General features: G+C 45.7%; 1 protein-coding gene across 3 annotated transcripts in view; it reads right to left on the reverse strand.

The window, feature by feature from the left end:
• The window catches only part of KIAA1958 (KIAA1958 ortholog), a 172,291-nt gene that overhangs the window by 70,627 nt on the left and 73,881 nt on the right, over positions 1-27,783 (reverse strand). For all 3 annotated transcript variants that reach the window (XM_006278130.4, XM_019490720.2, XM_019490717.2), the window contains one exon: positions 8,856-10,053. In XM_006278130.4, the coding sequence (XP_006278192.2) occupies positions 8,856-10,029 (1,174 nt within the window). In that variant the 5' untranslated portion in view covers positions 10,030-10,053. The remainder of the gene's footprint in view (positions 1-8,855; positions 10,054-27,783) is intronic.

Consider the following 27,783-nt stretch of genomic DNA (forward strand, 5'->3'; position numbering starts at 1 on the left):
GTCCCAAAAATGGTAAACTGTGCCCTAGGAAGATAACATTAAATAACTGTTCATTTCATATCAATTTATGCAATAGGCAGCCGTTACTGATGGAGTGGAGAGGGGGAAGAGGGGGAACATTGAAATAAAGATGGGAGCTTCTATAGCTACTGTGTTGTTCTGATGATGTCTACCATCTCTTTTTCCAGCAAAAGAACCATTAAAAATAAAACGGCATTTGATTTATACACAGGACTAATCTCTAATTAGGCCCTCTATTCTTGACTTTTGTATTTGCAGTATTTTTGTGCATGTAATAAAAATTCCAAGTCTGAATTTTGCTTGAGACTTTTTTTTTATTTTTACATTTTCAGTGCATGTAACTGTGTGGGCTCTTTCTTTGGTTATCTGAGTATCCTGTGGAATCATGTAAGGGCAATAGCAGTTCAACATATTTATCTATAGTTATGCACTTATTTGGAAGTAAAGGAAGCTGTTTTCCTTAAGAAATGAATCTGAAAATGTAAGGTCCACTTATACTTTGAACAATGCAGTAACTAGTGAAGCTTTTATGAGCCATCAGCTGAAGAAGCTGCTTTCTGGTGCAACCCTGACTTCACTGAAGAAAATGAAAAAAAAATATCAGTGACTTCAGCAGGTTCAGGATTTCACAGTGAATCTTTATATTTCACATGTAACACAGGGATGTTAATGCCCATCTTATCTAAGGCTATGCAGGTCCCACATTTATAGGTGAACTTTAATGCTGAAATGCAGAGAAATTGTTCTTGTGCCTTTACAGCCCTTTCTTGCTGTTTGCAGCTATCTTTATATTTATTTTCTGCTTGAATTGCTCATGTGAAATATTGGATTTTCACTTCCTTCAAGAGTTCCGGATAAGGATGGGGGCAAGTAAACAATGAAGTCACAAGCATGTCATGTGGGCTGCTGGCCTCCCTTCACGTCAAGGAAAAAGTGGGGTTAGACTATGTAACCAGATACAATATGCAGAAAGGAAATAAGTGGTTCAGTGTAACCAGTTCATGAACTTGTTTTTATAAAGGAGAAATTAATGGAAGAAACATTTTGATTCATTACTGTCTTGAAGATCCCATGTAAGGCCTTAGATACATCAGCCTATTTCCTTTCAGTAATGCACTTAAGCATATACTTAACTTGAGGCATACTTTGTTCAACAGAGATGGACTTAAGCCCATTTAAAATACTTTGCTGAATAGACGCTTAGGCAAATGCTACTCTGTCCTGTGCCTGATGGGATACAAATATCTGTTACAAGGCTCCTGCTTTCTTTTACAAAAGAGTTTGAAACTTAGTTTTAAAGCAAGATTTTTTTTTTTGCATTCAAAAAAATCTCTCATGCTTAAACTTAGCATAGATAGAACAAGCACATTAATGAGTAAAGCAGGGTTTTCTAACTTCTAAACAGTTGTAGGTACTCACAGCCTCACCCTCTGCTCCCTAGTCCAGACTTGTACAGGCACCATAGGTCGTGCTGCACTACACTGCCTCCTGGCTGGGGCAGGGGCAGTGTAACTTCCTGTTCCTTTCTCTCGAATGTCGTGTATGTGGACTCTTTAAGAATCTCGCTGTGGCTTCTTGGGCTGCATGGCCAGGCTAATGGGAGAGGCCTCGGGTCGGATCCTCAGGGGTCTCACCTGTCACGTCTTTGATGATAAGGGATTTTAAATCAGGAGGACGATGTCTGGTCCTGTCCCCCTGGTTCTTTCCCTTGGCCTTCCTCGTGACCACTCTTCTTGAGGCTCCACCTCCCCTACACCCTGCCAAACGCCAACTGTGATGTTGATTATTGGGGCTGATGTTCGGGCCCTCCCTGGCGCTCGGTCCCTTGGGGCTGCAGTTGTTGACCACCAGTGTGGTTAATGCTCAGCACTCTCCGTGGCCCCTCTCTGCTCTCTGGTCTATGTGTAGCTGGGTTCTACCCAGACTGCCGCCTCCCTTGATGCGTCGCTGATTCCCTGAGTTTGGTACCTGCTGCTGGTCGTTTGGTTCAGGGTCGCATCCTCGCTGCATCTGTCGCTGTCCCAGTTGCTGGGTCTACCAGCAGTGGCCCACAACGGGTCTGCCAGCAGTTCCTTGGGCCCATGCTGGCCCAATATCCTCTCCACACTCCCTTCCTGAGGGAGCCACCAAGCCTCCTCCTGCTCCACACCATCTGACTGCTCTGACCCCTCTGGGCCAGCCGGTGACACTCTTTCCAGTCCCTATGGCTCTCCTCTAGGTGAGCCTTTTCTGCCAGCTCTGGCTGTCTGCCCAGCCAATCGTCCTTGGCACGCTTTTATAAAGTGTGCCCAGGCAGACGTAGGAGCCATTCCCAGCTCCTTCCGGCTCTGCTGTGGGTATTTTCTTTGAACTTCGACCGTGGTGGCTCCGCCGCCGCAGTTTTACTTTCGCCACAAACAGCTGCCAGCGCGGCATCCCGCTGCCTCTCTCCTTCTCCCGGTAAGTTTTCCTTACAGGCAGGAAGCAGCAGCTGGAAAAGGGAGAGGCATTCAAGAGATTCTGGCTGCTGCTGTAGCCAGAGACCCTGGGGAGGGGAGCAGCGGCTGAGTGGTAACCTGGGGGTCACAAATTAACCTCTTGAGTGCCATAAGCAACCTGTGGGCCCAATTTGACAGCCCATAGGCACCAACTCTGTGGATGCTCTGGGACTCAATAACCCACCCCCAAAAGTAGTAGGTGCTCAGCACCCACAAGCTACAGCCAAGATGCTAAAAAACAACCCCCCCCCAAAATGAACTTTACCAAAAGAAGTAGCACATTACTTTAATCCGGCTCTGCAGCATCTGTAAAGATTGGGAGTTTCAGCCAATCTTTGGAGCTTTTAGCTAAAGCTGGTTCAATCAGCTGTTAGATAAAAAGTACCATAAAGCCCCACTAGAACACCTGATCTTTACAGATACTGCAGAGCTGGGTTGAAGTAAGTAATGCACTGCCTCTTCTGGGCATGCGCGTGGCTTGGTGCAGGAACGCGCTGAGTTTAAGGTAAAGCACCATTTTGTTTTGTTTTGTTTTTTTACCTCTGGAAGCACCTGCTAGCAAAAACCAAAGTCGACGCCTATGAGACAACCCTACAATAAAGTAATTAAATTAAAAGAAAACCAAAGTCTTTAAATGGTCACTGGTTTCTGGCTTCACAAACAGCATTTGTGAAAATGGAGTCTTTCTGCCCTTGAAGAAAAAGGAAACAGTCCCTCCCTGGCTAGGGCAGCCATTCATCCAGTTTTATAGAGGACAGTCTGGTTTTTCTGGTCCTCTGTCCTTTATTGATATGAAACCAGACGCCTTTATGTCCTCTATTTTTCACTGCTCAGCCCACCCCCGCTGCCAACACCGCCTCAGCTGTCTGCGGGAGCTTCCCACTTGCCGCCGCCATGCCCCCACTGCCAACACCACCGCTGCTGCCTGCGAGAGCTCACCGTGGCCCTCCAGCCTTGGGAGGTATGCAACATTTATGGTGGTGGGGACAACTGTCCTTTATTGTTGAGGTACCTTGATGGCCACCTTATCCCTGGCTTACAGTGGCTGTTGAAAGCATTTAGGAGTCAATGAAACCAAACAGTTCTGCGATGTTTGTGTTTATCAGAGTATGCACCTACCCCGAAGCCCACAGATATTCATGAGTCCTTCTGCTTTTGATCAGACCCTATTCTCAGCTTGTTTTAGTGAAGATGAAGCCACCCTTAAGTATAAAGGCAAAGCAAATGTCTGAGATCTTACAAAAGCTTCATTTGTTTCATCTGTCTCATCTCCACTACTGATGGTGAAATCCAGGACCTAAATCCTGCCCCTTCCTCCCTCCAACTCTTCCTTTCCCCTCTTGAAACCCACAATGGTCTAGGAAAGGATTAGCCCAACATGAAATGGAACAACAATAAACACTGAGCAATGAAAATACATCTCTGTTTAAAAGTCTCACTGAATGAAAAAAGTCACCTTCCACCCCCTCATAATAAAATATATACCTATCCCAGACTTGTCAGCTCTTGCCAGTGTTTTCCCTGAAAGTGGAGTCAACATAAGCAACTTCTTTTCTCATGTGTCACATATCATAAAGAGACAGGATTTCACAAGGAATATCATTTATTAGGAAACCCACTGGCAGAGCTGGTAAGAGAACCAAGGGGTGCAGGAATCAATTTAAATGGGTCTGTGGAATTTGTTGGTTTTACTCTTCTTTCCATGTAGTTTTTATTTCTTTCCTTGTCGTCTTTGGGATGAAAGCAAGGATATTTTTGAGTTTGGAATGGGTAGTGCTGCTACACATTGTAACAACTGATGGAAGTGGCCTGTTCTCCTTCAGGCTTAAAAGATAATCTCGAATGACACTGCCTGTGCTGCCAGGGAGGATTTTTGTCTGCCTGAACTCTGAAAAGGTTTACTAGAAATTAATTTTAAAATATTCTCTGTTGCATGGTTGTGTGTTTGAAACAACTCTCCTTAGAGCCCATATGATATTCTCAGCAGATAGTCATTATTTTAAAGTTGAAACAATATGTAGTTAAAAATGCGTGGTTAAAAAAAAGCAAACAGAAAAAAACCCACCAGCAGCAAATGAAGCTCAAATGCCTCTCAAAGATCATGCATGAAGGAGACTGGGGGTGGGTGGGCATGGATTCACTCCTTTCCTACCTGCAGGAAAGGAACTTGTATAAAGGCTAATACTACTGCACTGTCTACATAGGTTTAAGAGGCCTCTTGGTTTATATTATTGCAGATTCTGGAGCCCCAAATTATCCCCAAGCTGCTCCTTCACCTTCCTTTATGCCAAACTACTTGAGGTGTAAGGTCTCAGTAGGATATATTTACCTGCAATATATTATTCAGCCACTAGATGTCTCTGTAAACTGATCAGCTTTCCAGAATGGGTGCATTCCCAGGTAAACAAGAGAGACAAAGCTGGAACACAAGTAGTGAGGAAGCCCATTTGTTGGTGTCTCCTGTTGCTTTCTTTAATAAATGCTTCATGTTTAAGATAGACTGGAATTCTATGTACTGTATTATTCACTCTTTATGTGGCCGCCTGCTGCTGTTCTTCAGTGCTGCGGTGAATTTTGTCTGAGCCTTCCCTACCAGGGGTCAAGTTTGAGCAGAAAAAAAAGCATGTGAAATCTTCAGAAAGAAATGTATTTCTGTTTGTAGTTAGCTAAAAGATGTTACAGCACCTGCTGAGATCTGATTTCAGGGTTCTCCTGAAAAAAAAAGGATGACTTCTGTTGCAAGAAAACACTCAATAATATTATTGATAGCACTACTACTGTTACAATTTTTAAAGTAAGATCTGTGAACTAGATCTTTAAGAACTTTAAACTAAGATCTTAAACCAAGAACATAAATACATTAAAATATGTTATCAAGGATGAATTTTATTTACTATACTCCTTTTTAGTTTTTAAAGTGGTCTCCTTTTACAATGTACTACAAAGTCGGAGAATGTCAGTCTCAGAATTAGAACTTCCTGATGTAAGGCCTAAAAACAGCAATTTATCATGTGACAGTTTCAGAACACAAAGATAAATCAGACAGAGGTGTTTATGAGAATATGCAACCCTGTATTCTGCTAAGCAATGGTACAGCAGATCTTCAAAAGCCTATTTTTGTTGCTGATGGCACACAAACAGTCAAACCAGCATTGCAAGATTAGAAAGCAGTGAGAGTGGAGGAGGAGGAGGTTAATTTAACTTATTAACTTGATTTTCAGATGACTCAAAACATAATTATTTCATTTTATTCTTTCAAGTAATCTGGGTCTTTGAAACATTTACCAGAATAGGAACACATTTTAATTTAAAAATGATATATGTCAGTTCAAGTTATTTTTAGGGTAGCTCTGGAGCTAGCAGAGATAGTAAATTATGATGTTGAATGCTTTACTCCAAGACTAAGACTTATTTACAACAGAGGTTTAATTGTTCATTTGACTACTTTCAGCAGTGTCTGACCTTTAATTGTTCATTTGACCATGTTCAGCAGCTGCAGGCAGACTTCAGCAACTGATTTAGCTAAAAGCCATCAATCCTCCCATGTAAAATTATAAACAGAGAGATCTATTAGCATTTTTGCTCAATGTTCTGGGAAGAGCTTACATACGTTTTTGTAACTTTCTTTCACACAGTCAATCACCCTGTGCTACATTTGCTCACAGCAAAATTCTACTGACTGCAAGAGAGTTACATAAAGGATAAAAATGACTATTTAAGAACAAACCAAATATATATGCATACACACACAGAGGCACCTGGAAGAAGAAAACTGTTATACTTCATAGGAGCACACATCTATCTAAAATATCCCATGACATCACCACATACAGTGGCTAGACCCTGTCACAGAGTAGTCAACTCCCAACATTTTATTGGGACTCCTGTGATATTTGATGTTTCTTCAATGGTCTTATCCCTGGAGTCACATGGTAATGCACAGATTTTGGCTTTTATTTAATATTAAAAAGATATTTTTTAGTTCTCCTGGTTGCAAAGAACAACTTGTAAATATGCGCTCTAAAGGCTCAAAAGCAAAGAAAACAAAAAACATTCAAAATATATTTTGTGTTATAAATATCATAGCTAGGGGGAGGGAAAGAGGCCTAACATAATTCTTGATCACTTCTAGTTGGCAAAACTTTACACTGGGCCAGGCTAAGGCAGAAAGAGCCTATTCTAAACCCTGGATCTCCTGGACAGTGTGAGGAGAAGGCCAAAGCCCTGGCCTCTGCCCAAGTCAGCAGAGATAGCTAAATTCATAACAGGGAGCCTCTGAGTTGAGCCACAGTTATCCCAGAGATTAACTGGAGTCCATAGAAGCATGCTCTGAACCAAGAACAAGCCCTGCCACAGTCTGTTGTAACGGAAATTTTACATGACACTGAAATGCAGCCACCCCTGAGCTACAACAAGGCAGCTATTTAAGAGCAAACAACAAATGTTATGTAGTAGTTATGACTGGAAGTATAGAAAACTAAAAACAGATAGGAAATGTAGATGTTTAGAGTGTAATCTCCCATTCTGGAATCTGGACAGTTTGCTGAGATACCACTACCTTTGTAAAAACTGCCAGGAGATCTTTAAGTAGCTGGCATCTTGAGTTTCCCCTCTTGAGGGTGTAACACCTCCACTTCCCTGCACCATCCTACTATTGAAAAATTAATTCACAAAAAAAAAGAGAGTCCAGCCTACAGAACTGTGAGCACCACTTCTTCCAGCATCCAGGTTTCCATTAGAAGTCTCTTGTCCAAGTAGTCTCTAGGTCAGACTCTGCATGGCCAACAAGAGCACTGTCCAGGGTAATACAGCTACAAGTCTTTTTCTGTTAAATGCTGGTAAGAGTGAGATTTTAATTTTTACTAACCAGGAGTAAACAAAGGAATCTCAAAGAGCCAAATTTCTGGGCTGGTGAACTCCTATGCAGCCTCGCTGAAATTTGTGATGCAGCAGCCTGAAGCTACATGGATTGGGATCTATTTGCATGAGTCAGGATGCATCTAATCACTAGCATTCTGGAAAGTGCTATCCACCTGATGGCTTAAAAAAATGTGTGATAAATATATGTATCAAACACCATCCCTGACATCTGCCTACTCCCTTGGACTTAGTCTATCAGAATCAGATCTAAATGATCTAACTTGGTATAGCAGGACTACCATCAGCGAGTGAATTAACACATGCCAGGACTGTTCTGCAGAAATGCCTAAAAGATGTATCAAAATAGCAATGAATGCCCAACTGAGCAGTATGAATTTTGAGTCCTTTCACTAGTTGCAAATAAAATGCTAACTTCTGCACTTCCTATCATGTAGTGCCCAGTCAGATTATATTGAATATAACTGGATATTTTATATACCCTTAATATTTTATTTGGCAATAAGAGTAAAGTTCATGGTATAGCAGGTACTATCTAATTGTGCAGCAACTGGTGCCATGAACCAGATTTCACCCATGCAAAGGTAATGGCCGCCAGTTGATTTTTCCCCCAAAGTGCTGGCGAGAAAGAAAGAATTGATTGAAATTCATTGCTTTGAGACAGCTTTGTTGTTATGATACTTGTCTGTTTAAGCTGATCATCACCACCATACGGGCAGGGAAGGACCCAGAGATCAGAGGAGATTTTGCACTGAAAATTGGAAAGCCTCTTTTTTTGTTTTTTGTGTTTTTGCTTGGCTGCAGGTATAAGCAACATTAACTTCAGGGTTAAGATTATGTACAGTATGTCTTTCTCTAACCTCTTCAGGCTGCTGTAGTTTATGAGTTAGTGAAAATTTTTAATAAAGATTTATAACAGGACAAATTTCTCCCAGCCATTACTGTTACAAGCTGTCCCTTGCATCTGCCTTTCAAATGTCAGTTCTTCTGACAGCAACAAGAAAAGGAAAGGAAGAACACTGAACACCACTGCAAACCGCTCTTGCTAAGATTTAATTGTTCTGATTTACCCAATTAACATTCATCTTATATATAAGGAAAGCAAGGGGGCTTCACCCTGTCCCACATCAGTGTTGCACTACAGAATTATAGGACTGTCAAACCTGACTTGCTTTGATATTCATCTGCTTTAAAGAAACAACTCTCTGGGTTCCATTATGAAGGATGGCTGGATTAACACTATCCTACATCCAGTGCTTCTGGGCTCTATTAAATGAAGGCTCTCCAAATCCCCTTTCAAAGTATAGTGGTTATCTACTGATATATGTAGTAATAGTTTCCTGTAACCCATGGCAACTATGATCGATATTACTCTTGCAACCGCAATTTACTACCTGCGGGTGCTGGCTTAGAAATGCATCTATCAGAATGACACTGAATTCCCTGCGTGACAGTGCGGGTGTTCAAAAGTTTTCATACCTGGTACTGATTGGGCTGTGGCCTCAGTGGTGATGGTAGGGGCAGTGCTGGACTGCTGTTGACTAGAGCTGACCTCTGGCTCTGCGCTAACAGAAGGAGATGATGCTACTTCACAGGTTGGAACCTGATTTGGCACAGGCTGGAGCAGCTCTTCTGAGCTTGCTTGCTCTTCTTGTCCTGGGAGCTGCAGGGCTGACAAAGGAATACTAATTTGTTTGCTGGTATTGGAACTACTGACTGGCATCTGAAGGGCAACCTGCTGGTTGGCTGTAGGGGTACTAGCTGGTCCTCTGGCTGGTGAAGCCAGAGTTACCCTAGCAGGCTTCTGAACAGCAGGCCTCGATAAAATGGGTGGAGATACAGACAAGTTTTGCAAGTCTAGATCAGCACTGAGAGAAGGCGTTGTGTGGGGGCTGGGCTTAGGTGGACCAACATAGGAAGGCCCAGCATGAGTCTGAGACTTGGGCTTGGACATCTGTGTCAATGAGAGTGCAGGTCCATCGACACCACCAGTAAGTTCTGCATTGGCCACAATGTAATAGTCTTCCGGGATTTCTTGCTTGATTTTTTTAACTATCACATCATTGGTGCTTTCATCAATGACCTGAGGTTGGGAGCCTGAAAGGGTTGTTGATGACGGTCCCACTGCAGACCTTTTGCGGGAAACGTTTTGCACTCTTCGGGGATGAGGTTCAAAGTCACTATCTTCATCTGTCGCTGAGGACTCGCAAACCATGTCAAAGAGAGTAGCTTCATCTTCGTATTCTTCCACAGCTTCACCCAGCTCAGAGGGCTCACTGCAGTAAGAGAAGTCACAGGAATCTCTGGTTCTGTTACAGTCCAACTTTGCTTTCACTGGTCTTCCAGGGTATCGCTCTACAGGGCTGGGCTGTGTCTCTGATGGCACACCAATAATGCTGGGACTGTCTGAGTTAAAGCTCCTGTTGTCTTGAAAGCACACTCTTTCCTGCGACCCAGCCCGGCAGGTTGCAGTCAGTGGCCAGTGGTAAGCATGGCCTGCACTACAGCCCCACATAGCTGTGAGGTTCCCATGGGAACCTTCTGAAAGCAAGTGCTTTAGATTTGGAATGAGGCTGCATATGGTCCCATGGCTATGAGCCCAGCTGACCAGTTTGGAAAGATTTTCGGAAGAAGTATGAAGGCAATCCTCCATGTTATAGGATCAACAGCTCCTTTCCTACAGAAAAATAGAGAGAGGCAATTAATATGATGCATGTTTCCAAGAAGTACAGCTGTGCACTATTAAATAAGAGCACAGCACATTACTTTTCCACAGATAAAAAAATAAGTAAACCATCTTGCTATCATATAATGGGCTCTTAAAAGACATTTCTCAACAAAGCATCCCTCTTTAAGCAGCTTCAGTTCTCATTGCGTCTATAAAAAAACTATCTTTAAACCCAGAGGCAAAAATCTTTTTGCAATGTATATCCACAATAAGGAAAAATGGCTTTTTAAACAGGGGAGGTTATTAATATTGGCAACTTACTCAAATCTTAAACAAATGCAAGCTCATAAAGTCTTTATATCCAAGAAATTGAATAACTAAAAAGCTAATTATAATTTTTAGCCCAAACTCAAAACTAGGATTATAGGCACTGAGTCTAATGTTCCACACTTACTTGATCAAGCTTTATATACAATCCTTCCTCTATTTCAAATGCATTTTCATTTTTAAAGGACATTACAAAGCTGTCCACTTGAGGGCCAGAGATTGTTTTTAAGACAAAGAAAGATTATGAAAATTACCGGGGGTTTTGTGGTTATTGTCTGAATTCTGAGTACTGGTTATAACTAACAGCCCAAAAACTAATACGTCCAAGTTACATACAAGTTTTAAATGGTCTTGAAGACTGATTCTCTCAGACCTTCTGAGTTAAAACTTTTGCTGTTTTGTCAAACTTTAAGTGTATAGAGCTAAATACTTATTCCACTGGAGAATACAACATTTATCACTTTCACCAATAGACGAACCCATAGCAACAGGCACTGAGTTCAGAGACCAAGTTAATTAATACAGAGTTAGTGCATCACTTACGGCATCCTACACTGAGCTCAAGAAAATCTGTCAGATGTTCAGCCTTTTTTTTGCCATAAACTGCACACACTGCTTTTGTTCTATCTTTTAAACAGCATCTGCAATGACACAGTCTCATCCCACAAAGGGCTGAGTGCTCTTAGCTCTCTTTACTTCAGTAGAAACTGGCTGTTTAGTACGTCCTTGTAGGATCCAGCCCAAAGCCTGTTGTGGGAGTGCACCACAGTTTACATTAGGTCAGGCAAGTATTATACTTTCTAATAGACTCTATCATTGTTTCTCTGTCCTTTTTCTCTTTTATGGTTATTAAAGAGACAATCAGATGTGAGAAAGGAAATTCTTTATTCACTTAACTGAATAGGAAAAAAAGCCAATAAAAGAGACTCCCTATGCCTGATGAAGGGTGACTGCACCCAAAAGCTTGCAAAGAACTTTTTTTTCCAACTACTCAGCTGGTCTAATAAAAGATATCACATCTAACCAAAGAACTTTGTCTGCCAATAAAAGAATAGTAAATTCAGAGATTTACAATGCTAGCCCTAGTTACATTAAAGAAAACCAAGGAAATGGAACATAACTGAGCTAGAAACATAAAAATTGTTCAGAAGTAATTTCTTGGACTATAGCCTTTTTTTCCTTAGCAGTTTATTTCAAACTGCCAGATTGAAGCTTGGGTACTTAGCCATTGATTGTACAATTAGGTAACAGAAGAGTATGTTCCTGTTTTCTGATGTGATTAATTAAATATTGAAGAATCCAGATTTCAGTGTGAATATTTGTTTTTATTCATTCAAAATGTAGCGTTGCACTATCAGCTTCTAATCTTTGCGTGTCTCTTGGTGTTTCTAAGCACCTCTGCATGTCTTCCAGAAAACTTGTTCAGCAAAATATTTACAATAAACAAAAATAAAGAAAATTTATGGCGGTTTGTGTTTTGTAGTGTTGTGAACTGTTATTTCACATTTGAAAGTCTGCAGTAAATGCATTATCTGACTAAACCAAACCTTTAAATTTTTATAAGAACAACGAGGATCTTTTTCAAAGACACAAATGAAGTCTAGTCAGTCTCATTTTTTATGTGATTCTAGGTTACTGATAAAAAGGGGAAAAAAAGAATTTCACTTCCAGCCAGATATAACCCGTTTCAGTTGTTATACAGAACTGAGGTTACAACCTCAGTAATACAGGGGTGGTCAACCTGTGGCACATGTGCCACACTTAGAACTGGCAGCCTCTGGCACACTGCTGATCCAGGTCAAGCAGTGCAGCAGCAGATAGGAAAGAAAGCAAAGCAGCAGATTGGGTAGGGAGCAGAAAACAGAGCATAAGATCATGGGAAAGGGGATCATGTGGCACTGAAGGAGGATCTGGGGTTAATATGTAGCATGTCAACCAAAAAGGTTGTTCCCCAGTGTGATAATACCTGCACACTCGTATTTATTTATATATTTAATCTCATAATACACCTATAAAAAGGTAAAATAATCCCTATCTGTAAAATGGGGCCAGAATTTCTCCCATAGTGCAATCACTGGTTAAAGTCCCATTGATTTCTATTTGGCCAACAGTACACAAGGAACTTCCTTTTTGAGACTGTAACAGAAAAGTAGGTTTGAGTCAGGATTTGAATTGAGGACCCCCTAAGTACTAGTCCATTCCCTTAGTTAAAAGGCCAACTTTCTTCAGCTAGGAGCAAGAGAGTACTTTAGCTCTGCAATTTTCTCCTTCCCTAATAACTGAAAGCCCCAGAAACTGAGCAGCCTCCTCATTCTTCCCTGTTAAAAGAATGGCAGTTATATGGGAAATCTCATCACACTACTTAGATGCTTCCAAAACTCACAAACAAAATAATAAAAAGCGTGAAAGTTTTCTACTACTTTCCAAAAAGTTTAAATCCTTAAAATTTTAAATTAACAACAAAAAAAAGCTTGCCAGTATCCACCTTAAACTTTTATCTTTCTTATAAAGTATTTGTAATTGCAAGAGAGGTTTAATAATGAGAGAACTCACACATTTTGCATGTGTGAGACAGAAGATGGAATTACACCAATAGAGATTAATTCTGTGTTTATGCTTCCTAGAGGATTTCTTCGTTCTCTACTTTGCCATCTGTTACCTCCCAGAGGTCATTTGTTCAAACCAGGTATCACATGTCAATACATTTTTAATTTAGTAAATACTTTTCTGTAAATTATCATTCAAGAAACACTTTTTCACGAGAGAAGAATCAAAATGCACCCAAAATTAAAATGCACCCGTGGATTGATTAACACTGCACAGCAAAAGCTCCAGCAGGCCTGCTTCTCCTGGCACTGATCCCTGCTCACAGAGAAATCATTCCACTGACTCTCTGAGGAGGTTTAAAAATAATAGGTGGCATTCATGGGCCTCACCTGTCTTCAGAGTTGCCAAAGAGTTGACTTTCACTCCAACCCCACCTCCATTTAGAAATACCGATTACACGCAGCTTCTTTTGATTTCAATTGGAGCCATGGGCATTTGCACATTTGCAAATTAAGCCCTGTATTGTTTCCCTGAACCAATCTAAATGCTGAGCTCACTACCAACATATCTCTCATCCCTCCACCCCTACCCACACAAGAATTTTAAAGGCAGATATAATAAGAATATTGCACAAGAGCAGTTGTATTTAAACCAGATGTTTCTTGATAATGCACTACTTTGATTCTACTCCACTCAAACCAATGCATAAATACATGAGGCCAATGAATATGTGCATCAAGGTCAGCTATTGTGTAATTAAAAGTAAAAAGCAGAAGTCCTTTTTATCATCTACAAGAAACTGGGACCAGTTGAACAACCTAAAAAATGGTACATGCACAGCATACAGGTTTTTACAGCAAGTTATATTGCTGTTAATTCTCAAGGAGCTCCAGATGCTTTGCAAACTGTGACTGATCCCACAAAAACCTTTGTGCATGCAACACCTCGTGTCTATGCAAAGCTCATTGCAAGACATGGGCCTGTATGCAGAAGAATGCATACAATTAATTCCTGCAAAACCTGCCAGGCATACAGAATGCTTGCTTGAGTGATCTCACTGTTTTTTAGAGGTACTACTCAAGCAAGTAAATGCTATATGCTCAGTGCTAAGGGCCAGATTTCTTAAAGTGTCAAAAAAAACCCCGTCCATGGGGGATCCCCCAGAGCCTCAAGCTTTTCCTCACTGTGTTGCCACTCTCCCCAAGGGACAGACTGAAGTTGCCCCAAGATAGCTCCCTATCCCAACACCCCAGATCCTCTGCCCTCATGCCAGGACTCTGCAACTGCAGTGAGAGATCTCTGCCCACCCTGAGTGGCCCCCACTTTAGGGTACCAAAGACATTTATAGATCCCCCTTTCCATGGAAAGGATAGCTTGGAAAAAAAGTCACTCACCCAGAAATCACTCTTTCCACTGACAGTCAGGAAAGAGAACAACAGGAAAAGGATTTATTACATAGGATGAAAGAATTATGCAAATACAATAAACCATAGGTTTGGAGACAGAACATAAAACAAATACAGATTCTCACCTTCTCATCTAACTATCCCCAGCCTCCCATGAGAGTCTTGCCTGACTTCTAGAGATCAGCCTTCCTGCCAACTTTGCTAGTCCTGGTAACCAAGGCCATTGAAGCCCGTGAGGTTTAAATTCCTCTTACTCTTACTTAGCTCTTCTATTTTCACCCTCTGAACCTTTACTCCCCTTCCCCTCCACGCTGAGAGCAGCCACGCTGAGTGGCTTAAGTGCAGCCATGAAGCTAGGTGAAGCATACTTCCCCTGTCTCCATGGTCCCTTCATCCAGCAGCTCTGCACTGAGCATGGCGTGGCCACCATGTAAGTGCAACAACACCATGGAGCCAGGGGAGGCATGCTGCCAGGGGAGGCAGCTCCCTGGTCTTGCCATGCAGTGGCTGCACCCTCAGCATGAAGCCACCATGTTAATTAAAGGAAGATTCAGGAGCCTGGGAAAGCATTTTTCCCTTGGCCCCCTGGTCTCACCACCCAGTGGCTCCAAGCTAAGAGCAGAGCTGTCAGGGGTTAACTCTAGCAGAGCTACCAAGTTAGGGTGCCTTGGCACGCTGGGGTGCCTTGAGATCTTTTCAAAGGTGACGCACAAAGTTAGCACTTAAGTTTACAAACACAATTCACAGAATATACCCAGAGGTCATGTCCAGACATGCATGGATGTTTGGCGCACCTTGCTCTGCTGCTTCTTGTCCCCCAGGGAATGCCCATGCCACGTGTGCTTTGGAGTGTTGCAAGTTGCCTTGGTTGGCATAGTGGGGGCTGGGGCCAGCACTGTGCTGGCCCCAGCAGCCCAACCTGGGGATCTGGGGGCCTCCCAGAGCTGCAGCCACAGTGATCCTGCTGGACGGAGCCTGCCGCAGTATAGCTCCGAGCAACCTGGCCCCACTTTTTAGCAGCGCATGCTGCCCGAGCATGTGCTGCTTCGGGTTTTTTTCCTGTGTGACCCTTGGATATCCAGGGATCAAAAACAACGCCAAAAAAAAATGGAGCAGTGCATGCTCAGGCAGCATGCCCTTGCAGCAGGGAGAACTCCAGACTGTGTAGTATGTGGAGCTGCAAACATGTTTGCAGCGGCACACACTGCACAGCCACACTCATCTGGATGTTCTCAGAGATTCCAAACAAGAATCCATAGTGTTAAAAGCATTCTGCCCTATTGGAGTCTAAGTTCTTTGTAACAGAAAAATTGCTCTATTATTTTTCTATAGTATGAATGAAAACACACCCCGAGGTGCCCATGCAGTCACTGCCAGCACGGAGCTGATGCCAGAGCTGTGGAGCCTGGCACAGCTGTTCGCAGCCTGCTCCCTGCTTGGTTACTGCACCTGCCCAGAGCCCGGACTGGCTACAAATAGCTGCACCGGGCTCTGGAAGCCTGCCATCACCTCTGTGCCGGGAGCAGGGGAGAGACCAGGGCTGCGCTGCCTCAGGTTCCTCCCCCGCCACTCGCTCTGATGCGCTGGTGCATGCACCGGTGCAGAGCTGATGCCGGAGACTGGAGCCCAGCACAGCTGTTTGGAGCCTCCCGGCTGCAGCCGGCCCTGGCTCTGGGGAGGTGCTGCCAGCCGGGAGCCAGGGCTGCTCGCAGCAGGCAGCTGGGACCAACCCGGGCTCCAGCAGCTCTGCAGAGCTGGGGTAGCTGCTGACAGCCACAGAGCCCGGGCTAGGGGGCAGGGGCTTTGGGTGGGGGGAAAGGGGCAGTAGGGGTGGGGGGCACAGGGCAGGGGGCAGGGGCTTTGGGTGGGGGGCAAGGGGCAGTAGGGCTGGGGGGTAGGGGCTTTGGGTGGGGGGCAAGGGGCACAAGCAGGGCATCCTGCCACGTACCCCTTGCCTTCATTTTGTTTTTCTGCCATGCCGGCACTCCGGCACCTTCTGAGGTAGGCATTGTGGTGTTTTTCGGCACTCCAGCCAAAAAACATTGCCTATCCCTGGATCAGAGCATGAGCTAGACAACACCATTTCTCATCTGTTTGGTTCCTGTCACCAAATAAACAAGATCAAGGATGGGATGATGAGACCTCTTTAATTCCTTCCAGGCCGCAACTGAGGCATGTGGGTGGAAGTTTGCCCTATTTCTGCCTATGCTATACCTACTGTGTTGAAAAATACAGGACTTCATTCTCTAGGGCACCTTTAACTAGTACTAAGCCAACCAGAGAAAAAACAGTCTCCTTGCTGAGCCTCCCTGGTCCATTCATCTCCTCATTCTCCACCTCTGAACTACAAGCTCCTGCCCCAGAGGAGCAATAAAGTACTGGCTCCTGTTTAGGCCCACACTTGCCAGCCCTCCAGTGGCAAGTCACAGTTGTGCAGGTCTAAGATGGCTTTAAGACTTAACCTGTAACTGCTCTGACACTATTCTATCTTTATGATAACAACCTTCCACATATGTTTGAAATGCTTAAAAGATAACCTGTAAAAGCATCCAAGTAACTCCCCATTCAGCTGCCTGGCTTCTGAAACTTTCTTTTTCATAAGCACTCCCTTATTCCCAGGCACTCCGCAGGAGCCCTCTAAGCTGGGATAGAAACTGTGTGGAGAATTGTGTCATGGTTGGGTGTTGTTCCATGAGGCCAAAAAGCTCCTGTATACTTTAAAAAATGCAGCTGTAAAAGTCTGGACCTTATGCTGCTTTACACCATAATAGGTACAGGGTATGGCTGCTTTTTTACAGGTAAAGTTAATGAATTTTCTATTAGGGTGAAGTTACATGTTATAATTAGAGCATATTCAATCTATGGAATGTTAAGTGGTGAGAAAGTTAGAACGTGCTGCAAGGCAGGGGAAGGCAAAATATGGCCCAAAGGCTGAATCCAGACTGCCCACCACTTTTATCTGGCCTGCGGAGCCTCCCAACAAGCCCTTCCACTCATGAGGGTGGGAGCAAAGTGCTCATGTGTATACACAGCTTCAAACGTACCCTTTTGCCTCCATCCCACCCTTGTGGGCAGAAGGGCCCAGCTAGCCAGCATGCAGCTTCTGTGCAGGGCTGCTGCCGCAGCTGCTGCAGCCCTTAGGGACCTGCTCCATTTCCCCAGTCGCCTGCTGGCTATGGGCAGCAGGTAGCGAAGCAGCGGGGGCAGGGCAGCAGCTAGGAGGGAGTGTGGTGCTTGGGGCTGGGGCTGGCAGCAGCACAGAGGCTGGGTGGACAGCGTGTGGGTGTGAGGGAAGGAGGGAGTGTGAGGACACCCCCCACACTCCCCCATGGTGCACAGCCCTGGCAGGCAGTGGCAGCAGCAGCAGGCTGGGCGTTCAGAGCACATGCGCCTGGTGGGACATGTTTCCAGCCAGTGTTGCACATTGCAGCAAGGGACGCAGCCTCCATCAGGCCACCTGAATCTGTGGCACTCCCTACCACTCACACACAGCTCCTGCACTCACACAGCATGGGAGGGAAGTCCCACAAGCTGGAGCCAGGTGCCTTTCCTGCCAGGGCTGCACACACAGCACAGGAGAGAAGCCCCGTGCATTGGAGCCCACTGCCTTTCCTGCCCCTCAGGGGAAGGTGCCTGGGGTTTCCCTCCAGTGCTGCAAAGCCCCAGAAGAGAAAGCACTTGGCTCCAGCACATGGGACTTCCTTCCCATGCTGTGCAAGTGTGGGGGCTGCACATGAGTGGCAGGGCGCGCCAGTGATACAGTCGGCCTGGCGGAGGATGTGCTCCTCACTACAATGTGCAGCACTGGCCGGAGCCATGCCCCACCGAGCACCTGCACTCTGAGCACCCTGCCTGCCGCTGCTGCTACACCATGCGGGGAGTGTGGGGGAGTCCCTACACACCCCCCCAACCTCCCTCACACCCACACCCTGCCCCCACAACCCCCACATATACACAACCCCCACCACACCCTCCACATCCTACCATACACGCCCACCATACACACTCACCAAACAGAGCCCACCACACAATATACAAAAACTAAGAATTTATTTTTGAGTTATTATGCAGTCACCTCTATAAGCATGATGCAAACACAAGTTATGACAAAAATGTTTTTTGTAATAAAATTAAAATATGTTATAGTAGGTGTTTGATTTTTAGTGTATGATTTGGTTTCTTTCTGGTTCTAAGATGGCAACCCCTCCAAAGGAGTATTGAGGGTTGGGGGGGAAGGGGAAGGACTTCTAGTGGCAAAGGTCAGGAGTTAGAGGTGAGATATTCGGTCCCAAGATGGCAACAAGGGGGAGGGGCAGCTGTCAAGGGGCGGACCTACCCATGCAGCACTTAATGGCTCACCAAAACTCATTAAGTGGCACTCCACCTGAAATAATTCCCCTGCCCCCCTGCTGTAAGCAGTCACACATTAAGGGTAATGCTGTTTCTTCCCTGTACAGCTCTGAACTGCCAGTAGGAAGCTGGCAAGCAAGGGCATGGCTAGAAGCCAGGACACCTGTACTCTATTTCTGCTCTGTAGGGGATGGCTGGGATGCCAGAGGACTACAAATTGCTCATTTTATCTCTGTGGAGCAGGCTGAGGTTATCCTAACATGATCTAGGTAGCATGTCCTAGTTAACCTTTGCCTGAAGTGGAATAAACTTTGAGATGTTCAGAAGGTATTTTGCACAAGTTAAGAAGGTTTGCATGAGGATACTCAGGTTTTAAGTGCCCTTAGTGTGGTCTAGGTGTAACATGTAACTTCACCTTTAGAAAATACAGTCAAGATCTTAACATTTCAGGCCACAAATTCCATTGGCTCAAGAGCAACACCTTGTCTTTCTGGGAGAGATGGGTTTAGAAATATGTCCATAAATGGGCAAATGCAGCCAATAAAAGTACAACTCAGAATGTCAAACATCCACTTCTAGATTGCTCTGCCCAATGTTCCTCCACTCCTCCCTTTTGTCACACCAGTTAATAAGTCCTGTGCCTCCTCCACAGCAACTGACATCCCTGGGTGTTTCTCCATGGGATAAGAACATTACAACTGAGAAGCCCTTACAGACAGAGCCCAGTCCATGTGACCTTCTTGAGCTGCCCCAGGCAGGATTTAAAGAGCCTATTTACTGCATGAAGTGGAACATTCTTACTCAAGGGATCTGCACTCATCTGTGCTTAAAGTCAGATGCTTATTTCAATGACAAAAATACATAAAGGCCCTACTGGGTACTGCTGTTAGCCCTGCTGTACCCAGACAGATAAGGCCAAGTGAACTGCAGATTCTGCTTTCCCTTGACCATCATCAACAGGATTGTTGACCAAGTTCCAATCAGCTATGCTGATGCCAGTCTGCTGAAGACTGTGGGCCTGCTCAGACGGTGTTAAAGACATAACTGGAATGAAAAAGAATTACTCAACTTGTAAACACACATGCATTTGGAATAGAGCTGCCAACTCTGACTGAAGCTATTCTGGGAGATTTTTTTCCCCAACATGACATAATGTCATTAATAGGGGTGCACCAATAGAGATTTTTGGGGCTGGCCGATTTTTAACAAGCCATATCATCCAATACAGATCTGATTGCTGATATGCAATCAGGTAACTTAGAGAGCAGCATCTGCCTGGTAAGTCTGTTGTGAGGGAAAGGGTGAAGGGGGAGGGAAGGGGCATGGGGGCGCAAATCGAGGCCCCTGTGGTGAGGGAGGGAGAGGGGCTGGGACAGGGGCAGGGGCAGGGGCAGGTGCTGCACAGCCAGGGTGGAGAGTGGGATGGATTCATGAGTGGCTCATCCAGGGGGGGGTGGAGAGGGCAGCTCCCACCACTACATGCACCCTGGGAGGGCATGGGAGGCGTGTGCCCCCAGATCGGCGTGCGGGGTGATGGCGGACTGCTGCTGTGGGCTGGGGCCATGGCGGTGCCAAGTTCTTCCTGGTGGGGGGCTGGGCTGGGCTGCAGTTGGGGTGGGCAGTGGTGGCACTAGGAGGAGGGCTATTGTGGGGAGGGCTGCAGCCACCCCAAAATTCACCATAGCTCTCCTCCCAACACTGCTGCTACCCACCCCAAGTGCAGCCCAGCCCAACCTTCCTGCTGGGCACTGCCCCCGGCTCCATCCTGCAGCGGCAGCCTGCCCCTGCCCTGTGTGCAGATCCAGGGGTACACCCCCCCATGCCCCTCCTCCACCATCACCCCGCACGCTGATCTGGGGGGCACATGCCTCCCATGCCCTCCCAGGGTGCATAAGAAGGTAACAACTGTTGCCCTTTTGAACCCTTCTGCTTTTGAAATGGTTCTAAATCAGGGGTGGGAAAAATACAGCCCATGGGCCAGATCCAACCTGCCGACTGATTGTATTTGGCCCACTGCTGCCCCCATGGAGCTCTGCATTGAGCAGAGCTCTGCCTGCTCCTGCCTGAGTCAGTCCATGATGCACTCCCAACCGCACTGACCCTGCGTCCACGGACAGCACCTACCTGGCCCTCACCAGCATGCACAGCTTCCTGGTGGGGCTGTCTGCCACCCACAAGTGGTTGCTCATAACACTAGGTGGATGAGTCAGTGGAAGGTGGCTGGGAAATGGAGCTAGAACTGGAACTGGAGCCCCATGCACTGGGGCAGGAGCTGCTGACTGCAGCTTCCCCACTCTGCCTGACTGGCCATGTGGTACCCCACACTACCTGTTGCCTGGAGCAATGCAGCAGGGGCAGGAGAAGGAAGAGGAAGAGCTGCTAGAAATGGGGAGCTGAGCAGTACCCAGGCAGCTGCAGGAGCAGCCTTGCTGGGAAGCTGAGCACATTGGCTAAGGCCATTGGCAGGTGCAGGGTAGGTGTGAGCAGGAGCAATGATGTGGGCTATCCCAAGTGGGAGTGGGTGGGGCTCAGAGTGCCATGGGGAGCAGCCATGGGCTGGATGGGGGAGTGGACTGCACCTGCACTGCACTACCCAGGTGAGTGCTGCTGCACACACTCCCTGCTTTCTTTCCCCCCACCCTTAAGCCGGCTCCCAGGACCTAGCAAGCGGGCACCCCCCCCAAACATATGCGGGCACCCACACTCCTACAGACACCCCCCCCCACACACACACACCACACAGATACAAGAGTAAGACTTTATTTTGAGCTGTTATGCAATCACCTCTATATACAGTACTCAAAAAAACATAAATCAGGACAAATTATTTTTTTAAATAATCGTTTGACAGCCCTAATTTGAATTTTTAAAAATTAATCACAACTAGTTGCACAATTAAAAAAAATACTCACAATTAATTGTGATTTTAATCACACAGCCAAAAATTTAAAACTATGCACCAAAAAACTCAGTTATGCAAAATTATGCAGGTAACTTGTATGGTTGAGGGGTTGGGGGTGGGGCATGCGGGGGCAGAATTTGTGATGGTAGGGGGCTGTCGGGCATGTGTGGGTTTGAAGCCTGGGGAGGGAGGGGTCCCCATACACCCTGGCAGGGTGTGGGGTACTGTGAGTCAAGAGTGAGAGGCAGCAGAAGGGGTGGGGGGGGCTGTGGCTTGGGTGCGAGGGGCAGACACACACACACACACTGCCCAGCAGGTAAGTATGTGGGGGGAGAAGGGACATGGGGGAGGGAAGGGATGGGGCAGGGGTGGATCAAGGGCCCCACAGTGAGGGAGGTAATAGGGTAGAGGCAGGAGCAGAGGCTGGGGTGAATGGGGCCCTGGGGTGCGTTGTGGGATGGTTTGAGCTGCAGGTGGCTTGTCCAGCAGTAGAGGATGGCTCCTCCTGCTGTATGAACGCTGGGGGAGGCATGGGGGCATGTGGCCCCCAGATTTGAGTGCAGGGTGGAAGCAGGCTACCAGTACAGGCTGTAGCTCCTTGCCTCTGTCACTGCTCCAGGAGCTGCGCAATGCCATGTGCCTCATGCTGCTGGGCAGGCAGGGGATGTGGTGCAGCCAGAAAATGGCTCCTGGGGCAAAGGCAGCATGGGCACAGAGCCCCAGCCTGCAGCAGCAGCCCTCCTCCACCCCACACATAAATCCAGGGGGCACATGCCTCCCCTGGGATGTGCACAGCAGCGGGAGCCCTCCCATGTCCTTGGACTAGCTGCCTGCAGCTCCAATCTTCTCACAACCTGCTCCAGGGCCGCATTTACCCCAAACCCTGCCCCTGCCCCACTCCCTCCTTCACTGTGGGGGCCTCAATCTGTCCCCCACACACCCCTTTGCTCCCCCACACCCTTTCCCCTTCACGGACTTGCCTGCTAGGCAGTACTCCACACACTGCTGGGCTGCGTTCCTGGCCACCTGCAGGCTGTGGCTGCGTGTCTGTGTCTGTGTGTGCCTAACCCCTCCCTGATGCAGCAGCCCAGAGCCCATACCTGGGCTGCCCTGCTGTCCTCTGTGCTGCCACTGCTGCCCCACAGGGTAGCTTGGAGACAGTGGTGACAGTGGCAGAGCAAAGCCTAGATGCAGGCTCCAAAACCACATACACAATTAATGTGTTAAAGTTATTAATGTGAACAATGATTAATGAGTTAACTGTGATTAATTGACAGCCCTGATTCAAATAGGTTATAGTAGAGGTTTGATTTTTAGTATATGGGGTTTTTTATCTATAATTTGTTAAAATGATATCTTCTGAAAGTTTTTGTGTATGCAGTCTTTGACAGCTCACCAGAACTCATCAAGTGCCCCACCAGCCAAAATAGTTGTCCCCCCCTCCTCTACATGTGTGTGTTTACTCTGAGATCTATCTCAGGATCAGTTTGGTTAGGGAAACTTTCCTCTTTGGTGATAACACATACATTGAAGGGCATAACCCAATTCAGATTGTGTCTGAAGGGTAGAAAGCCAGAAGAGATCTTTCTACCAAAACAGCTAACAAATTTGATACAAAAGTTATGTGGGAGTCCACAGAAACACAAAGAGTAAACCAACACTATCACTGTAAGGGACACAGCATGCTGCTAATGGATCCATCAGAGCACAGAACCCATGCGCAAATGTCAGGGGTGCAGACACAAAGGAGATAGCAGCAATCTGAAATTGCCGTCGTCTACAGAGAAATCCTTTCCCCTCATCAGGCCTATCTCCATGGCCTGGCAAAGGGAAAGGATACAACTGTAACAGCTTTGCTTGAAATCTCTGCAGAACAGAAAGAAAAAAGGAAGTTATATTGAGTCGTTAGAAGATCAAAGAACTGGATTCCAAAAGGGAAAGCTTTTTCATTCATGCAAACTGTTTTTTTGCTGATTGACAGTCCAGTCTTATTTGCTATATCACGTTTTAAAGATTGACTAAGTCTTTCATTCTGACTGGCAGGATTCAGTAAGATGACTCATGCTTTATAGCCAACTCACATGAGTACTTGGAAATCAGACAGTAGCTGGCAAAACTGAGCTCAGTCTCCAACATAAATAATGCTAGTATTTGTACTCCATTAAAAATGGCAAGACCTTATTATCTACCAGGCTTTTCTATTGCTTGGAGCCCAGCAATGTCTAATCCTGTGTGAATCATCTATCTCTAAGTGCTGAAAGTTCAGAGGAGTTATCTGTACTCTGAATTAGGAATCAGATTCAGTGTCAACATGGCTCAAAATATTTAGTAGGCTCTCCCTCCTATCACCTGCTGCTCTGCTACTGATTGTACATGCTACAAGACCCTCAACATACTACACAGAGTTGCCAACCCAAGACATTTTTTTTACTGACAATCTGCAAATATTTTATTGACAACCAAACTTTTTTACTGGCATGTGTTTTTACTGACAGGTTTAACACAATATAAATGTAACCCTTCTGCCAGATCCTGGAGAAGGGCCAAGTTCAAACTATAGTAAAAAAGTTTGGTTGTCAGTAAAAAAAATTGCAGACTATCAGTTAAAAAAAAGTTTTCTTGGGTTGGCAACCTTACTTGGCTGCAGCAATAGATCTATACCCTGCCACCCCCACCCCTACTCGACCCCCAACTGCACTCTGCCCCATGCTGCACCAGTACCTACCCCCAGCTTTATCCTTGCCAACCCTACTCCAGCCATCCTAGCACAGACCCACCCAGAGAAGGACTACTATCTACCTACCTGCCACCCAGCAGTACTACAGGCAAATGGGAGGCAAGACCAGGAGCAGTAGCAGCAGCAGCAGCAGCATATGGCTGGCCACTGGGGAAGGAGCCACAAAGCCCTGGGAAGAGCTCCCTTCAGGGTGCTGCACTCCCACTTAGACATCAGCTGGCACCTCTAACAGCAAAGGAAAGCTAACAGCATACTGGGCTGCATTAGTAGAAGCATTGCCTGCAGATAAGGGAAATGATTCTTCCCCTCCATTCAGCACTGGTGAGGCCACATCTGGAGTAAGGTGTCCAGTTTTGGGCTCCCCACTACACAAAGGATGTGGACAAATTGTAGAGAGTCTCGCAGAGGGCAACAAAAATGGTTAGAGGGCTGGGGCACATGACTTGTAAGGATAGGATGAGGGAACTGGGATTATTTAGTCTGGAGAGGAGAAGACTGAGGGGGGATTTAACAGCAGCCTTCAACTACCTAAAGGGGGGTTCCAGAGAGGATAGAGGTACAGTTCTCAGTGGTGGCAGATGAAAGAACAAGGAACAATGGTCTAAAGTTGCAGCAAGGGAAGTCTAGGTTAGATATTAGGAAAAACATTCTCACTAGGAGGGTAGTAAAGCATTGGAGCTGGCTACCCAAACAGATTGTGGAATCTCCATCCTTAGAGGTTTTTACGATGTGGATGAACAAAGCCTTGGCTGGGGTGATCTAGTTGGTGCTGGTCCTGCTGTGAGCAGAGGGTTGGACTAGATGACCTCCTGAGGTCCTTTCCAATCTTAATGTCTATGATTCTATATACGCTTAGTGACCAAAGTGTCCTAGGTAATAGCAGTCTTTTCAATGCTCTTTCCACTGTAACCTGGTCTACTCAACTAAGCTCCATTTTCTCATTGAAAGGTCCAAAACAGGTTCACAAGTGACTTTTCTCAAAAGAAAAACCCCATGAGCGCAAGCTTTGTCCAAAAGCTACTTACAGTAGAAGTAGCCTTTGTGGCTCAAGTCTCCCATACCTCCATTACTAAACACCCTTGGAATGTATATGACAAAGGTGAGCCCTATGGATCTCTTCTGGCCTCCCTGCAGAGAGTGTGTCCACAAGCCCTCTATTATGGCTTTCCCTTTTCCCTTTGATACTCAAGAAGCAATGTGGAGCTGTTAAGTCAGTGCTGACTAGGTCTGCATTGCCTTTGGTCAGTTTCTTCCCTTTGCTCTGAAAACACCATTTAGGTTGGTTCTACAGGAAACAAGGGAGCCCATGGGACCTTGGTTCTGTTGGAGACATGCTAGCAAAGGTGAAATAAAGAGGCTCTGATACTCATTATTCAAAGGCATCTGTGAAATGCAGCTATATCTTACTACATCTGTCAGCTTCATCTTACCACATACCAACATTTTTCACCCTTAGGGGATGGAGAGATGAACAAATTGTACTGAATTATTGGGGGAAACGGGAAAAAGAATATCACTGAAAATAAAATAAAGAAACTGTTTTCATTGATTTAAATATTTTAAGCTGGTCAAGCTGCCATAGTTTAGCTTTTGAGGAAAAGGAGCAGACACATGAAGTGTTTACCACAGCACAGATGATGGTAGATGATGTGTCCTAAGCAACCTCCAACACTTTTAATTTAGTTTAATGTGACGCTCCACAACCTTGCAGGATATATATAGGTTTAGGGCAGGGAAATGTTGTAAATAGTCTTTTGGAAGGCAGGGGGCAAGGAAACAGCAGTTATATGCAACACTTTCCCCTCACAAAGCCAAGTGAAATTGTAATGGATTTTCTCTCTAGACTAATGCTAGCCAAATCAGCATTAACTTAATTCACGCAGTTTATGTACCACCTTTCACCATTACTTAGCATGTCCAAACTTTACTTGTTTTAATTTTATTACAGTTCAGGTCCCTTGGCAAGGATCTGTGCTGAAGAGAACCATGTGACAGAAGGATATACTATAAAGTTTCCCACTCACAGTTTTACCAGGGGGCTTGTAACTGGCATTTTTCTCAAAGGGCAAGATTTTAGTGTCAGATCACTATACAAAATCTAGGGTATTATTAAAAATAAAATAAATAATAGTAAGAAAACTTTCTAATTCTCTGTGATTACAGATACACTTAAAAAAACCTAAATCCTTATGGCTCAAACATCAAAAGGCTGATCTATTTTCAGAATCTTAGAATCTGTAAGCTGGTCTTATTATTTGAGGCCTGATTCATGATTGGACTTGGTAACACTTTATTAAGTGCTATACCAACAGATCTCAAACCATAGTTCATTGATCAATTGCTGGTTCATTTCATGTCCAGCTGCTACATCCTGTTAAGAAACAGTTTAAAATCTTGAAATATTTCCTTCCTATAACTCTTCCTTGTGAAGAATTACTGCAAGAATTGCTGGGATGTTATTTTATAGCCAATAAGGAGAAAAACAGTAGATCCAGTTGCAAGTTTCTCTGCTTTTATGCTCATGAGAAAGAAATCTGACCAGTTCTTAACTCACACGGCTGTCAACCTTTCAACTAGCAGTTTTACTGTTATTGTGTAAGCTTCTAGCCTATTAATATTTTTGTCCTTGTAAAATTATTTTGCCAGCCTTCTTATTCAGGAAAAAATGTGATACTGGTAGAAGTCACTGAAACAGATAACAGCAGAAGCCTACACCAATGCATAACCCAGAAGAGGAGAGCAACAATGTAGACTTGCCCTGTTACTGTCAAGCCATAACCTAGAACGGGGGCAGGCAAAATATGGCCCATAGGCTGGATTCAGCCTACCAGGTGATTTCATCTGGCCTGTAGGCACCCCACCAATTAATTGTACTCCCTGCACACTTTGCTCCCACCCTCATACATGGGAAGGCCCCAGCCCCGGCCAGCAAGCACAGCTTCTGGGTGGGCCCACTGATGCTGCTGCTGCACTGGCTCTGGGCAGCAGGTAGGGAAGCTGCAGCTGGGTGGGATCATGGAGCATGGGATTGGGGCTGGCAGGAGTGCTAAGCCTGGGTCTTGTGCCCAGCAGGGCGATGGCAGCATATAGCTCAGGTGGGCAAGGTACAGGTGTGAGGGAGGTCGGGGTAGTGTAGGAACCCCCGCCCCCCCACATGCCCCCTCCATGGCACACAGCCCCTGCTGCCAGCAGCAGCAGCAACAGGTCCTTGGGCACTCACAGTCCATGCAGGTGCAGCCACCCAGTGGCGCATGGATCCAGCCAATTCTGGGAGCTGCATGTGGTGGCAAGCAGCAGAGCCTGGCAAGCCCACCTCTATCACACAGGGCTCATGTGCAGCTCTCAGGACTTCTACACCACTGGTGGAGGGGGAAGCCCTGCATGATGGAGCTGGCAGCCTAGCCCTTCTCCCTGCCACCACGTGCAGCTCCTTGGACTACACCAGGAAGCAGGGGGCAGGGCTCCCCACC

This window comes from Alligator mississippiensis, chromosome 3 (genome assembly GCF_030867095.1).
Source record: "Alligator mississippiensis isolate rAllMis1 chromosome 3, rAllMis1, whole genome shotgun sequence".
NCBI lineage: Eukaryota > Metazoa > Chordata > Crocodylia > Alligatoridae > Alligator > Alligator mississippiensis.